Here is a 16,722-nt window from a genome sequence, read left to right on the forward strand (position 1 = left end):
CATCCCTCTCTGCATCCCTCTCCTCACTTGCATCCCTCTCCACATCTGCATCCTTTCCACATCTGCATCCTCTCCACACCTGCATCCCCCTCCACATCTGCATCCCTGTCCACATCGGCATCCCTCTCCACGTCGGCATCCCTCTTCACATCTGCCTCTCCACACCTGCATCCCTCTCCTCACATGCATTCCTCTCCACATCTGCATCCCTCTCTGCATCACTCTCCACACCTGCATCCCTCCCCTCACATGCATCTCTCTCCACATCTGTATTCCTCCCAACATCTGCATCCCTCTCCACATCTGTATCCCTCTTCACCTCTGTCCACGTCTGTATCCCTCTCTGCATCACTCTCCACACCTGCATCCCTCTCCACATCTGTATCCCTCTCCACATCTGCATCCCTCTCCATACCTGCATCCCTCTCCTCACTTGCATCCCTCTCCACATCTGCATCCTTTCCACATCTGTATCCCTCTCCACACCTGCATCCCTCTCCTCACATTAAAAACTAAAGTGCAGTCACTCACACACCACAGGTCAAATTCGCCAACTGGTGGCTGCAAACCTGCGACTGACATATATTCACATTCTGCTATTCTGCATGAGATACATACAGTACATCACTACCACTTAAGAGTATTACAAAGAACGTGTAACCTGAAAACAAAAAAGGTAAACGTGTGTTACATCTGAGGTGCTTTTACAAGGAGACACTCCTCTATCTGCATATAGATGTTGTGTAGGACCCTGGTTACACTTGACAACCGCGTGCAACTTTTGTCGTCCAATCATGCTCGGACATCATAGGTGCAGAGGGATGGAAATGACATTTTGAATGTGTTGCAATCACATCCACCCGACCTGATGAGGGGAGGACAGTCGTCTTGCCCTGTCAACACAGTTCTGCATGGTCTGAATTCAGTCCAGCCACAGTGTCCATTTAAAGGAAGCAAAACAAAACAAAAAAAGTGTCGTCACAGGTCTAATTAAATACAGCCACGGGCGATGCATAACAGAGAAGTTCAGGCCATGTGCAGATGCAAAAAAAAAGAAAAGGTTGTATCTTTATAATCAGACCTCAAAAATCACATTTAAATGGCAAGTGTAACCACGGTCACAGTGACGGCTCCATCAACCCAGATAGCAAAACTGCTGTGGCCCGGACCCGTCCCACACCCGACACTTCATCCGGACCACATGCCCCGTGGAATGATGGTACTTGGGCGGTCCGCTCCTGTTTGCCAGATCTGGGCCAGAACCAAGCCATAGCAATGCCGCATGGGCCACATATTTACCAAAGGTGGCCCATATTTGTTTTGTGATATTTGGGCCATATTCACTTCAGGGTCACATCCAGATCACATGTTGCCCAGAGCACCGCATCTTTGCCAGAAAAGGCCCACATTTGATTTGGCACATTTGGGCCATATTTGCTATTACACATGTGGGCCACTTCAGGCTCACATCCATTTTGTCAGGGCCAGAAGAAGGCCATCAGCGCCGCATCGTTGCCTGAAGTGGCCCACATCCGGGTGCTGTCTGGGAAGTATGAAAATATCAAGGCAATACATGACCGTGATGCGCAGGACTGACATCTCTCTGGATCATAAGTCACCGGGGGCACATGACTCACCCTCGGCTCTACGTTAAGACGTTAAGACAAGCTCTGATCAGCGTGTGAAGTACGCCTGTCGCCACCCGCCTCCCCGCCGCGCTTTATTTGCCGAGATTTGTGGCGCGCGGCTGGATGGTGACCCTCCGAGGCGGCGGCTCCTCTATGCTGCGGTTGGCCACAAGGTCCTGCAGCTGCAGGGCCCCGCCGCCGATGAAACAGAAGGCCGGGCAGACCGGGGCGGAGCAATCCACATGCCCCTCCCACAGCATGCGCAGGGAGTGGGCGTCGTAGAAGGCGACGCGTCCCTTGTCGAAGTCCAGGCACACCCCCAGCCGGGGCGGCAGCGGTATCGTGTGCGTGTTGGACGGGTTATTGTGGCCGCTGTGGTGGGAGCTGACGCTGGCCTGGCTCTGGCTGTGCCCCGGCCCGTGACTCTGACCGGGTCCTTGGGGCAGCAGGATCTTCCCCATGCCGATGGTGAGGAAGCAGAACGGAGGAGAGTCCTGGCCGTCCTCTGCCCCGCTGTCATGGCCGCTGTCTGGGTCACATCTGGAAAGGAGGTGGGGGGGGGGGTAACAGGAAAGAGAAACTACTATTATAAAAAATCCAATTAAGCTGCAATGTATTTTTTGTACGGACCCGGATAAGACTGGGATAACGTTAGCATGCTGAGGAGATATATCGCCTTAATAGGGTATAGAAATGTAAACTAGTTTTATAATCCTGCCTTCCCACCAAAACGTAGATAACATGTCCAGAATATCAAAGCCGGCATCCATCATCTACTGTCTATCGCTGCTCAGTCCAGTTCAGGGTCCTGCTGGCTTTAAAATGCATACGGGGATTATGGAGGGGAATAAAAAGCACAACCTGCATCTTCTCACTGTGTTCTAAAGGTCCTGCTTTCAGCCTCGCCAGCCTGCCTGCCTGCCTGCCTGCCTGCCTGCCTGTCTGCCTGCCTGTCTGCCTGTCTGTCTGCCTGCTTGTCTGTCTGTCTGCCAGCCTGCCTGCCTGTCTGTCTGTCTGCCTGTCTGTCTGTCTGCCTGTCTGTCTGCCTGCCTGCCTGCCGTGCTGTCTGTCTGTCTGTCTGCCAGCCTGTCTGCCTGCCTGCCTGTCTGCCTGCCTGCCTGTCTGTCTGTCTGCCTGCCTGTCTGTCTGTCTGCCAGCCTGTCTGCCTGCCTGCCTGTCTGCCTGCCTGCCTGTCTGTCTGTCTGTCTGCCTGCCTGCCTGTCTGTCTGCCTGCCTGCCTACTTGTCTGCCTGCCTGTCTGTCTGTCTGCCTGTCTGTCTGTCTGCCTGCCTGCCTACTTGTCTGCCTGCCTGTCTGTCTGTCTGCCTGCCTGCCTGCCGTGCTGTCTGCCTGCCTGCCTGTCTGTCTGCCTGCCTGCCTACTTGTCTGCCTGCCTGTCTGTCTGCCTGCCTGCCTGCCTGTCTGTCTGCTTGCCTGCCTACCTGCCTGCCTGTCTGTCTGTCTGCCTGCCTGCCTGCCTGTCTGCAGGGACCTGACCTGTTTTTGGAGCCCAGCGTTCCCATTCTTTCCAAAATTACAACTTTTTCTTTGCTTTTCTGCTCTACGGAACATTCTTGTTCACACGTGCTGATGGCGCAGGCTGCTCTGTGAGAAGCCGGACCCGCTCGTCAGGGCCAGTGGAGGTCTTCGGTGCCTTGCTCAAGGACACGTCAACACGAGGAGCCAGGATTGAACCAGCAACCTTTCAACTGCTTTATTTACCCCAATTTCAGCCCCCCCCCCGCCTTTTTCCCCCAATTGTACTTGGCCAACTACCCAACTCTTCCGAGCCGTCCCGGTCTCTGCTCCGCCCCCTCTGCCGACCCGGGGAGGGCTGCAGACTACCACGTCTCCTCCCATACATGTGGAGTCGCCAGCCGCTTCTTTTCACCTGACAGTGAGGGGTTTCACCAGGGGGACGTAGCACGTGGGAGGATCACGCTATTCCCCCTACCCCCCCAAACAAGTGCCCCGACCGACCAGAGGAGGCGCTAGTGCAGCGACCAGGACACATACTCACATCCGGCTCCCCACCCGTAGACAGGGCCGATAGGGACGCCCGACCAAGCCGGAGGTAACACGGGGATTCGAACTGGCGACCCCCATGTTGGTAGGCATCAGAATAGGCCTCTACGCCACCCAGACGCCCCTCATTGTTTTCTAAAGGTCACGCTTTGAGCTCTGTCAACATGTCTGTCTGCAGGGACCTGACCTCTTTCTGGAGCCTTCTTTCAGCTTATTCCCCGTTTCCCCCGGGGTCGCCACAGCGGATTTTGTAGTCCCCATTGGTACCCTGTGAGGGCACAGTGCCAGTGGCGGCCCTCGTTAACTCGGGCCTCAGCCGATCCGGTATGGAGCCTCGACTGATCCGGTATGGTCTTGTCAAAGCGATTGGGCGAAATGTCACATCGGATGCCCCTCCTGACACAACCACTAACCCTCTGGACGGGGGCACAGGTAGAGCGCCGGATGTCATCCCGGTATTCATGGACTCGCGTCCATGTCGCTAAAGGACAGAGGACATCCAATGTTCACCTCGTGTTCAAGTTGAATGGCTAACGGCCACTGAAACCCTGCGATTCAAAATGCTTGCTTGGTACAATGTGATTTGTGAATTTATCCCAGACGGTGTTTGGTGTAGATTATATTGAACATCCCATTATACTGACAAGGAGGCAAACCGGAGGAATAGAAAAACTGATTTCACTCCCGTATTACTCGGTAATTAAGACTCATCATAGTTCTGTTACATCTATTCCACTTGTGTATTACCTGGTTGTTTTCTGCATAATTTGACGCGTTACCTGACTTCCCTTACGGGCAGCCTCCTGAAAAACACCTGCACTCCACGTAGCTCAGACGCTTAGCATACCGTATGTGGAAAATAACATGCTACATGCATAATAATACATACTAGCAATCAATACGCACGAGGGAAGTGTGACGGTGGTGAGGTGTGCGGTTGGAATGACAGATGGGTGGAAGGTGGAGGTGGGGTTACATCAAGGATCGGCTCTGAGCCCCTTCTTGTTTGCAATGGTGATGGACAGGTGGACGGACGAGCTCAGGCAGGACTCTCCGTGGACTATGATGTTCACGGATGACATTGTGATCTGTAGTGAGAGTATGGAGCAGGTGGAGGGGAGCCTGGAGAGGTGGAGGTATGCACTGGAGAGAAGAGGAATGAAAGTCAGTAGGAGCAAGATAGACTACATATGTGTAAATGAGAGGGAGGACAGTGGAATGGTGAGGATGCAAGGAGTAGAGGTGACGAAGGTGGATGAGTTTAAATACTTGGGGTCAACTGTCCAAAGTAACGGGGAGTGCAGGAGAGAGGTGAAGAAGAGAGTGCAGGCAGGGTGGAGTGGGTGGAGAAGAGTGGCAGGAGTGATTTGCGACAGAAGGGTACCAGCAAGAGTTAAAGGGAAGGTTTACCAGATGGTAGTGAGACCAGCTATGTTGTATGGTTTGGAGACAGTGGCACTGATGAAAACACAGGAGGTGGAGCTGGAGGTGGCAGAGATGAAGATGATAAGATTTTCACTGGGAGTGATGAAGAAGGACAGGATTAGGAAGGAGTATATTAGAGGGACAGCTCAAGTTGGACAGTTTGGAGACAAAGCAAGAGAGGCAAGATTGAGATGGTTTGGACATGTGTGGAGGAGAGATGCTGGGTATACTGGGAGAAGGATGCTGAATATGGAGCTGCCAGGGAAGAGGAGAAGAGGAAGGTCGAAGAGGAGGTTTGTGGATGTGGTGAGGGAGGACATGCAGGTGGCTGGTGTGACAGAGGAAGACGCAGAAGACAGGAAGAAATGGAAACGGATGATCCGCTGTGGCGACCCCTAGTGGGAGCAGCTACAAGTAGTAGTAGTAGTAGTAGTAGTAGTGGTAGTAGTAGTAGTGGTAGTAGTGGTAGTAGTAGTAGTAGTGGTAGTAGTAGTGGTAGTAGTAGTAGTAGTAGTAGTGGTGGTAGTAGTAGCTGTAGTAGTGGTAGTAGTAGTAGTAGTAGTAGTGGTAGTAGTGGTAGTAGTAGTAGTAGTAGTCGTAGTAGTAGTAGTGGTAGTAGTGGTAGTAGTAGTAGTAGTGGTAGTAGTAGTGGTAGTAGTAGTAGTAGTGGTGGTAGTAGTAGTAGTAGTGGTAGTAGTGGTAGTAGTAGTAGTAGTAGTCGTAGTAGTAGTAGACATACTAGGAATCTCCTATTGACCAGAGTGGACAATCAAACCAAATTCATACAGAATCAAACACAAGTAATTGCCCGTCACAACACTTGTACTGAATTTCTTTCTTTTTTTGTTGTTGTTATTTTTATAACTTTATTAGGTAGTGAAAGTGGAGGCAGACAGGAAACGGGGAGGGGAGGGGGGGTAAGACATGCAACAAATGTCGCCGGCTGGATTCGAACTGGTGACGTTTGCAACCATGTGACCAGTGCTGTAACCATTCAGCTGTGGAGGTGCCCTGTTTGCACTGAATTTCAGCTACAGCACAATCACCCCCCCCCCACCTTTCTCCCCAATTGTATCCGGCCTATTACCCCACTCTTCCGAGCCGTCCCGATTGCTGCTCCACCCCCTCTGCCGATCCGGGGAGGGCTGCAGACTACCACATGCCTCCTCCCATACATGTGGAGTCGCCAGCCGCTTCTTTTCACCTGACAGTGAGGAGTTTCCCCAGGGGGACGTAGCGCGTGGGAGGATCACGCTATTTCCCCCCAGTCCCCCCTCCCCCCCGCCAAACAGGCGCCCCCGACCAACCAGAGGAGGCGGCCAATTGTGTCTGCAGGGACGCCCGACCAAGCCAGAGGTGACACGGGGGATTCGAACCAGTGATCCCCCGTGTTGGTAGGCAACGGAATAGACCGCCACGCCACCCGGACGCCCCCACATTGATGGAAGCGGTCGGCTCGTGGATGTGTGTTGTGCGTTTATGATATGAGCGCCATGCCAGCTATCAAGGAATTCCTCACCCGTTCTCAGAGGGAGGAGAAACAGGAAATAACAAGGAAGTAATTGGGTTGTTTTCTGGGAGATCACACTATACGAACATTAACTCTGCTTGCCACAGGAGGTGTTCTGGCACCTATTCACAGGGAATAGGTGCCAGAACACAGGTGGTCCAAATCCGAGCGGTACCGCACAAATTACAGAGCGCACCACCCAGCATCTGTTTTCCGCTCGGCTTGTTTCTGTCGAGCGAGTCTCCGGTGGACACGCGGCCTCGGGGCGAAGCGTCTCATTTCTGTTTCTTCCTTGTTTATTTCCCTTGGTCGAGGCGAGGCCGGCTTTTAGTCCCTTCAGAAAGCCTGTCAGGGATGACGGCTCAACGCAGAGGTGGGACCGAGTCATTGTTTTTCAAGTCACAAGTTAGTCTCAAGTCTTAGCGCTCAAGTCCCAAGTCAGGAACCCAATTCCTAAACTATGAGACTCGAGTCCTTGACAAGTCACTGTGCGCTCTTCGTCAAAGCTAATACCATTTCAAAATTTCCATAAATTTTCAATCTTTAATTAAGGAAATGAAGAGCTGACTGGCTGCACACTTTTCCCCCCCTCCCCAGTTGTACTTGGCTAATTACCCCACTCATCCGAGCCGTCCCGGTCTCTGCTCCACCCCCTCTGCCGATCCGGGGAGGGCTGCAGACTACCACACGCCTCCTCCCATTCATGTGGAGTCACCAGCCGCTTCTTTTCACCTGACAGTGAGGAGTTTCGCCAGGGGGATGTAGCACGTGGGAGGATCACGCTATTCCCCCCCAGTTCCCCCTCCCCCAAACAGAGGAGGCGCTAGTGCAGTGACCAGGACACATACCCACATCCGGCTTCCCACCCGCAGACATGCCCAGTTGTGTCTGTAGGGACGCCCGACCAAGCCGGAGGTAACACGGGGATTCGAACCGGCGATCCGGCAACAGAATAGACCGCTACGCTACCCGGACGCCCGGCTGCACACTTTTTAAAAGCATTTCATCTTCGGGCTTGGAGAAGGTACCAAGTCTTTCGAGTCAAAAGGCTCAAGTCCAGGTCAAGTCACGAGTCACTGGTGTTAAAGTCAAAGCCCAGTTGCAAGTCTTTTGCAGTTTTGTCAAGTCAAGTCTAGAGTCATCAAACTGGTGACTTGGGTCCAGGTAGACTGAAGTAGACTGAAGGCACGGTCAAGTCAAGTCTAGAGTCATCAAACTGGTGACTTGGGTCCAGGTAGACTGAAGTAGACTGAAGGCACGGTCAAGTCAAGTCTAGAGTCATCAAACTGGTGACTTGGGTCCAGGTAGACTGAAGTAGACTGAAGGCATGGTCAAGTCAAGTCTAGAGTCATCAAACTGGTGACTTGGGTCCAAGTCATGTGACTTCAGTCTACATCTCTGGCTAAACGTGATCAAGAGATTATGTTTAGGGAACAAGGGGAAACGTTTACCGGGGACTAGCCATGTCCTGGGGGAGATGGAACCACTCTTGTAGCTTAGCCTCCTGGCCCACCCCGACCTAAGACAGGCAGACAGAGACGGACAGACAGAGAGAAAGTCAAACAGATTTAGTCATCCACTGTTAGAGTCCTGCTTCTTTGGATCATCTGTTTCCCAGCACATGTTATGTCAGCAGGCCAAGTGACCAGCTGTCACCCCCCCCCCTCCCCCCGCCCGCCTACCTTGACCAGATAGGATCCAGGCTCGACGGAGCATGCCCAGTAGTGTCTGCCGTGTGTGACAGCCACGTCGGCCACCAGCAGGTCAGAGGTCAAGTGGCAGGAAGTGAGTGCGCGGTCGGCGGCCTGCAGGAGGGAGAGTCCGGGCACACTGCGGGCATAGGTCTGCCCCTTACCCAGCGCCAGCCTGTCAGCATGCAACCCCCAGCGAGAGTCCAGGGAGAAACTCAACACTGAGAGGGGGGGACAAAGGAATACAGACAAGGGAGAGAGGAGTAAGGAGAGAGAGAGAGAGAGCAGCAAAGGGAGGAAGTCAGCAGGGAGTAGGGGTTAGATCCAGAGGCAGGGAAAGAGCCAGACCACCGTGAGTCTGACCGAGAGAGGGAGCAGGCCGAAGATAAAAGGTGCGTCTGAGAAGACGGGGAAAGTACACTTCTAAGTGAGAGGAGCGAGAGAGGGGGAGGGCAAAAAAAAATGGAATGGGTTCCTCCTGCAATGGCAGCAGGTGCAGGGAGGACGGAGAAAGCAGCGGCAGGTGAAAAACGGGGCGGCGCCGAGTGCACGGAGACCTTTACTGAGTCTCGGCAGCTTCTGTCAGACCGACCGGATGTTTTGACCATGAGTCAACCTCCTGCGGGTGGAAGGGAGGATCAACATAAAGGCAGAGACTTTTGAGAGTATAGGAAGGCGGGAAACGTGGAGGAGGGGCGGAAACAAAGTGTGATGGAGGGTGTGGTGTGGAGGATAAAACGATAAAAACTTGGGGTAACCGAAGAAATAAAGGGATGGAGGGGAAAGAGAAAATAAAATTAGTTGATCGCATGGAAGATGACAACTGTGGAAGAGTACCCATCCCAGCAAGTCATTAGATGAGATGCTTGTTTCTTTTACCTGGTGCGGGCGGCGTCTGGAGATAAACCTCCTCGCTGTAATCCCCGAAACCGGCCTTGTTGCAGCCGCGCACCCTCAGCACATAAACGCTGTCCATCTCCAGTCTGTCAATCACGGCGCTCGTCCCGCCCACTTCGTCCAGCCGCTGCCATGCCGTCGCGGCGTCGGGGGATCTGATCCCGCCCCACATGGCCCCCGCCCCTCCCACACGCCGCTGGTACTCCACGGAGAAGTGCCAGGCTGGGGCGGAGTCCTGGGGGAGGCGCCAGCATAGAAACAGCTGGTCGTAGGCGAGCGTCTTCTGGGTGTCGATTACAGGAGCCAGTGGGGCTGTGGGGGGAAGTAAATCACAGGTCAGAGGTCGTGAGTCGATGGCGTGATGACGTTTCAAGAAGGGAAAAAAAGCCACTTTGTTTTGTCCCTGTAGGTTACAGTACCCATCCTGTTGTAGAGGAGGAGTGGGCAGCTGCAGCGCCCAGGGACCAACTCCAGTTCTTCTCTCCATTGCCTTGCTCAGGGGCACAGGCAGGAGTATTAACCCTAACATGCATGTCTTTTTGATGGCGGGAGGAAACCGGAGCATGGTGGCACAGTGGTTAGCACGATCGCCTCACAGCAAGAAGGTTCTGGGTTCAGAGCCCCGGGGTAGTCCAACCTTGGGGGTCGTCCCGGGTCGTCCTCTGTGTGGAGTTTGCATGTTCTCCCCGTGTCTGCGTGGGTTTCCTCCCACAGTCCAAAGACATGTAGGTCAGGTGAATCGGCCGTAGTACATTGCCCCTAGGTATGAATGTGTGTGGGGCAGGGGGGGGCTTGTGATGGTCTGGCGACCTGTCCAGGGTGTCTCCCCACCTGCCACCCAGTGACTGCTGGGATAGGCTCCAGCAGCCCTGCGACCCTGAGAGCAGGATAAGTGGGTCGGATAATGGATGGATGGATGGATGGGTGGATGGATGGGTGGGTGGGTGGAAACCGGAGCACCCGGAGGAAACCCAAGCAGACCCGGGCAGAACATGGAAACTCCACACAGAAAGAACCTGGGATGGCCCAGGGTTCGAACCCAGGACCTTGATGCTGTGAGGTAAGAGTGCCAACCACTGGGTCACCGTGCCGATTCGCAAGCTGAATCCCATCCTCAGGTAGAGACCCACACGTCTCCACCCAAACTACACAAACGGACACAAAGGTAACCCACCGCGTATGAACTCCAGGCCGCTAATGTGCTTGAGCTCTTTGGATGCGTCCATGTCAAAGTATCTGAAGGAGGGATCGGCCGACAGACAGAAGCAATGGAGGTTCTCTATTGCCTTCACCAGCCTGGAATGGGGGGGAGGGAGGAGGGAGGGGTTGAGCAGGATTAGACAATGAAGTTTAGTATAGTCCCAGTTTAGACATAATACAAGCAGTCCAGGAAAAAACACAGCACCGGACACAAAACGCTGAGAGAGAGACGCATTAACTACTACCCCCCCCCCCCTTTTTCTCCCCAGTTATACCCGGCCAATTACCCCGCTCTTCCGAGCCGTCCCCGGTCGCTGCTCCGCCGCCTCTGCCGATCCGGGGAGGGCTGCAGACTACCACAGGTGGAGTCACCTGACAGTGAGGAGTTTCGCCAGGGGGACGTACTGCGTACTGGGTCACGCTATTCCCCCCAGTTCCCCCTCCCCCCCCCCAAACAGGCGCCCCGACCGACCAGAGGAGGCGCTTAGTGCAGATTAAGTACTGTTAATGAAGTGAGGAAATTGGATTTATGTAAACATCTCACTCAAAAAAGTGAGAATTAGAGAGGCGGGGGGGGTGGAGAAAAGCTACCGAGGCGTCAACAAGCCCACAACACCGGTCACTTCCTTCACCCCCAGCAGAGGTTAGAGTCAAGTGTGAGCTGCTGTGTTATTTGCTGCCGGCGCCACCTGTTGTGAGTGACTCTGGCGGCCTGTACGAAGCAGGGGGCGTCGGTCTCCTTCAGCAGCTCCTGCGTGTAGACCATTAGGCCGGCGTGCTCCAGCAGCCCCCTCTTCTCCGAAACCTGGACAGACAGGGCCTCTCCTTTCCGGGTCCGGGCCCCCTCCAGGGCCAGAGCCAGGGCCGTCTGACGATCCGCCAGAGCCGCCCCCAGCTCCCGTATACACTTGGTGAGGTGCTCCTGAGCCACCGCGCTGTTCACCTTGGAAGAGGAGGTGGAGGAGGGAGGTTAGGGCACAGGAGAGTGGGACGGAAGTATGTGTCCATCAAAGAAAAGACGTATGAGGAAAGACGGGAAAACCTAGGTGAGGAGCAGGGGGGGGTGGGGGGGTGGGGGGGGGCATTAGTCGAGAAATTACCGTCTGAATTTTACAAGCATTGATGGAGAATTCCAAGCCGTCATTTTGGTGGTATGAACATAAGGGGTCTGCTTTTGGCTTTTTTTGGGGGGGGAATTTCCCCCCCCCTTTTTTTTCTCCCCAATTGTACCCTGCCAATTACCCCACTCTTCCGAGCCGTCACAGCTGCTGCTCCGCCCCCTCCGCCGATCCGAGGAGGGCTGCAGACTACCACAATGCCTCCTCCAATACATGTGGAGTCGCCAGCCGCTTTGTTTCACCTGACAGTGAGGAATTTCACCAGGGGGGACGTGGTGCGTGGGAAGATCACGCTCCCCCCCCCCCCAGTTCCCCCTCCCCCCTGAACAGGTGTCCCCGACCAACCAGAGGAGGCGCTAGTGCAGCGACCAGGACACATGCCCACATCCGGCTTCCCACCAGCAAGACACGGCCAATTATGTCTGTAGGGACGCCCGACCAAGCCGGAGGCAACAGCGGGATTCGAACCGCCGATCCCCGTGTTGCTAGGCAACGGAACAGACCACTACGCTACCAGAACACCACCATCTTGCCGCAACTTCTAGCATTTTTGTAAAGCACAGCCCTCATTGGGCCTACTGTGGTGTTGGCACGGAGCATTGTAACCCACACCTACTCAAGTCCAACGCAAAGTATAGTACCGGTAACCATGACAACAAACATGGCGGGATGTTTGCACCCCCCCGTGCCATCACGATTAACTACACACAGCGTAACCCCTGTGGGGGAGATGGATGAGTTGATAAAGTTGAGAGAGAGGACAGATAAGGGGGGGGGGGGGAGGGAGGACGGCTCACCTCCATCTGTGCGATGGCGCTCTCCAGCCGGCTGATCTGTTTCTGCACCGTCTCCTGATTGGCCAGGACGTAGTTGACCTCCTTGGCGATCTTATCCTACGAGACCAACGCGAAGGCTGACAATCCAAGACGCGGTATGAACAGAATGGCTGAATGGCTGACTCGCCGCCCATAGCCGGTACCCACCTTGAGGGCCTGGTAGGCCTGTGCCATCGGCAAGACTTTGTGTCCGTGGTGGATGCGCCGGAGCTTACAGAGAGGACACAGCAGCTTCTGGCAGCCGCGGCAGTACCACAGCAACCTCTCTTGCTCGTGTTCTGTGCAGGTCAGGACCTGCAGGCCCCCCAAAAAAAAAGGGTGACGAGCTACGTCGTATTATATTCACTTCTTGTAACGCACAAACACAGACGCACCTTGGGCCTGAAGCTGGCGGTGGGCAGGATGTGCTCGTGCTGGGCCCGGGGAGTCCCCCAGGGGTGGTAGAGTTTGAAGCACTCGTTGCAGAAGTTGGACCTGCAGTCGGCACAGCCCTTGGTGGCCTCCAGAGACTGGGGAGGCTTACAGAAACCGCACATGATGGCCACGCTGCCCAGGCTCACCGTGTGCTTATACCTAGACGGCCAGAGGACAGGGGGGAGGTGATGAGGAGGGAGGACCCTGGACAATTCTGTGACACGACGAGAGGAAAGGAAGGACGAGGGAACCAAGAGCGAGCTCGTCTGGGTTTTTGTCCCGTGCGGTTCGCGGTAGACAGGAGTGTTAACGTCTTCACTTCCTGACCCCGATACGTCACCGGCAGAAGCCTTCGCTGGTGCAGTCCCAGCAGTAAAACATGCACCGTCACATCTTTCTCCCCAGCACAACCACCGCCTGGGGAGGCAGCAGCTGCACCCATCAAACTGCTGCGTGTGGAACCAGGGAACTGCCGACCCCCATAACTCACTCACCCCCCCCCCCTTCGCTCTCTCCCCCCCTCTCCCTCCCTCTGTCTCTGTTCCTCTCGCTCTCTCTCCCCATATCTTTCTCTCTCTCTCTCTCCCTCCCTCTCTCCCTCTCTCTCTGTCTCTCTCACTCTCTCTGTCTCTCTCCCTCTGTCTCTCTCTCTCTCTCTCTCTCTCTCTCTCCCTCCCTCTCTCTCTCTGTCAGCACACAAACCATGTCCTACATGTCTCTCTGCTCTGCTGCGACTCGGTGCTCTACAGTAATAGTATAAAGTATCCTCCTCTACAGTAATGATATAAAGTATCCTCCTGTACAGTAATGATATAAAGTATCCTCCTCTACAGTAATGATATAAAGTATCCTCCTCTACAGTAGTAATAGAAAGTATCCTCCTCTACAGTAATGATATAAAGTATCCTCCTCTACAGTAGTAATAGAAAGTATCCTCCTCTACAGTAATGATATAAAGTATCCTCCTCTACAGTAGTAATATAAAGTATCCTCCTTTACAGTGATGATATAAAGTATCCTCCTCTACAGTAGTAATATAAAGTATCCTCCTCTACAGTAATAATATAAAGTATCCTCTTCTACAGTGATGATATAAAGTATCCTCCTCTACAGTAGTAATATAAAGTATCCTCCTCTACAGTAGTAATATAAAGTATCCTCCTCTACAGTGATGATATAAAGTATCTTCCTCTACAGTAGTAATATAAAGTATCCTCCTCTGCAGTAGTAATATAAAGTATCCTCTTCAGTAACGATAAAGTATCCTCCTCTACAGTAGTAATATAAAGTATCCTCTTCAGTAACGATAAAGTGTCCTCCTCTACAGTAATGATAAAGTATCCTCCTCTACAGTAATGATAAAGTATCCTCCTCTTCAGTAACGATAAAATATCCTCCTCTACAGTAGTAATATAAAGTATCCTCTTCAGTAACGATAAAGTATCCTCCTCTACAGTGATGATATAAAGTATCCTCCTTTACAGTGATGATATAAAGTATCCTCCTCTACAGTAGTAATGTAAAGTATCCTCCTCTACAGTAGTAATATAAAGTATCCTCCTCTACAGTAGTAATACAAAAGTATCCTCCTCTACAGTGATGATATAAAGTATCCTCCTCTACAGTAGTAATATAAAGTATCCTCCTCTACAGTAGTAATATAAAGTATTCTCCTCTGCAGTAATAATATAAAGTATCCTCCTCTGCAGTAATAATATAAAGTATCCTCCTCTACAGTAATAATATAAAGTATCCTCCTCTACAGTAGTAATATAAAGTATCCTCCTCTGCAGTAATAATATAAAGTATTGTCCTCTACAGTAGTAATATAAAGTATCCTCCTCTACAGTAATGATATAAAGTATCCTCCTCTACAGTAGTAATATAAAGTATCCTCCTCTACAGTAATAATATAAAGTATCCTCCTCTACAGTAGTAATATAAAGTATCCTCCTCTGCAGTAGTAATATAAAGTATCCTCCTCTACAGTAATGATATAAAGTATCCTCCTCTACAGTAGTAATATAAAGTATCCTCCTCTACAGTAATAATATAAAGTATCCTCCTCTACAGTAATGATATAAAGTATCCTCCTCTACAGTAATATAAAGTATCCTCCTCTACAGTAATAATATAAAGTATCCTCCTCTACAGTAATAATATAAAGTATCCTCCTCCACAGTAATGATATAAAGTATCCTCCTCTACAGTAATAATATAAAGTATCCTCCTCCACAGTAATGATATAAAGTATCCTCCTCTACAGTAGTAATATAAAGTATCCTCCTCTACAATAATGATATAAAGTATCCTCCTCTACAGTAGTAATATAAAGTATCCTCCTCTACAACAATGATATAAAGTATCCTCCTCTACAGTAGTAATATAAAGTATCCTCCTCTACAATAATGATATAAAGTATCCTCCTCTACAGTAGTAATATAAAGTATCCTCCTCTACAACAATGATATAAAGTATCTTCCTCCACAGTAATAATATAAAGTATCCTCTTCTACAGTAATAATATAAAGTATCCTCCTCTACAGTAATAATATAAAGTATCCTCCTCTACAGTAGTAATATAAAGTATCCTCCTCTACAGTAATAATATAAAGTATCCTCCTCTACAGTAGTAATATAAAGTATCCTCTTCTACAGTAATAATATAAAGTATCCTCCTCTACAGTAATAATATAAAGTATCCTCCTCTACAGTAGTAATATAAAGTATCCTCTACAGTAACGATAAAGTATCCTCCTCTACAGTAATGATAAAGTATCCTCCTCTACAGTAATGATAAAGTATCCTCCTCTACAGTGATGATATAAAGTATCCTCCTCTACAGTGATGATATAAAGTATCCTCCTCTACAGTAGTAATATAAAGTATCCTCTACAGTAACGATAAAGTATCCTCCTCTGCAGTAATGATAAAGTATCCTCCTCTACAGTAATAATATAAAGTATCCTCCTCTACAGTAGTAATATAAAGTATCCTCCTCTACAGTGATGATATAAAGTATCCTCCTCTACAGTAGTAATATAAAGTATCCTCCTCTACAGTAGTAATATAAAGTATCCTCCTCTACAGTAATGATAAAGTATCCTCCTCTACAGTAGTAATATAAAGTATCCTCCTCTCGCTTTCATCCTCTATGTCAGTGGTTCTCAAACATTTTCATGTCAAGGGCCCTCAAATTGATACGCATTAGGCCGCAGACCCCCATTTGAAGAGATTTAGTGCCAGGGACCCCCATAAGAGAAGATTCTTGTTGTTGGATTAGATTTACAGGGGAGAGAGTGAAACCTATGATCTGAATATTCGTTCTACTCCCAACGAGAGTATAACTTCTAGGCGGTGAAATAACAGTGAAATTAAACTCATTCCTCATTTTGCTGGGGACCCCCTGGAACCCCCTCAAGGACCCCTGGGGGTCCCCGGACCCTACTTTGAGAACCGCTGCTCTATTTGAGCTAATGAGAGCATAGGAGGAATATTTATTCCGGTCGATATAAGGGAACGTGGAAGAATTAGAAGACGGGTTTCTCTCTTGGCCTCGTTTGAGTCGACGCGGGTCAGATTTAGCTATTTATTAGCAGCCGTGGAGCGCTGCCTCTGCAGATCTGCTCGTAGGGCTTTGGCTTGGATCAGGAGCGGAGGAAGGATTCGCTATTGAAACCCTTTCCAGCAAATGATTTTCTGTCTCGGGCAGTATTGACCGGCCCGCCTGTTCTCCCCCTCGCCTCGTTTCCTGCAGGACCGGCTAAGGCGATTCTTTTTTTTTTTTTTTGCTTTGTGATGTGAAGAGGCACCGCAAATCCCCGACTGTCTCACTTCTGATCTGTTAGTGAACTGATGATGAGACGCTGCAGGCAGGCAAGCCGCCCGCCTGAGACCCGTGCACAGCAAGAGCTGTGTGTGTGTGTGTGTGTGTGTGTGTGTGTGTGTGTGTGTGTGTGTGTGTGTGTGTGTGTGTGT

The 16,722-nt window shown here is 51.2% G+C and overlaps 1 protein-coding gene across 1 annotated transcript in view; it reads right to left on the minus strand.

The window, feature by feature from the left end:
- Window positions 1-1,720: 1,720 nt before the first annotated feature.
- Window positions 1,721-16,722, minus strand: part of trim46a (tripartite motif containing 46a) — a 20,598-nt gene continuing 5,596 nt past the window's right edge. The window contains exons 4-12 of the mRNA XM_056286452.1: window positions 12,705-12,903; window positions 12,478-12,624; window positions 12,292-12,387; window positions 11,066-11,319; window positions 10,351-10,472; window positions 9,159-9,488; window positions 8,271-8,500; window positions 8,040-8,107; window positions 1,721-2,168 (exon numbers count right to left, since the gene is read on the minus strand). Coding sequence (XP_056142427.1) covers window positions 1,721-2,168; window positions 8,040-8,107; window positions 8,271-8,500; window positions 9,159-9,488; window positions 10,351-10,472; window positions 11,066-11,319; window positions 12,292-12,387; window positions 12,478-12,624; window positions 12,705-12,903 — 1,894 coding nt within the window. The remainder of the gene's footprint in view (window positions 2,169-8,039; window positions 8,108-8,270; window positions 8,501-9,158; window positions 9,489-10,350; window positions 10,473-11,065; window positions 11,320-12,291; window positions 12,388-12,477; window positions 12,625-12,704; window positions 12,904-16,722) is intronic.

Source organism: Lampris incognitus, chromosome 9 (genome assembly GCF_029633865.1).
Source record: "Lampris incognitus isolate fLamInc1 chromosome 9, fLamInc1.hap2, whole genome shotgun sequence".
NCBI lineage: Eukaryota > Metazoa > Chordata > Actinopteri > Lampriformes > Lampridae > Lampris > Lampris incognitus.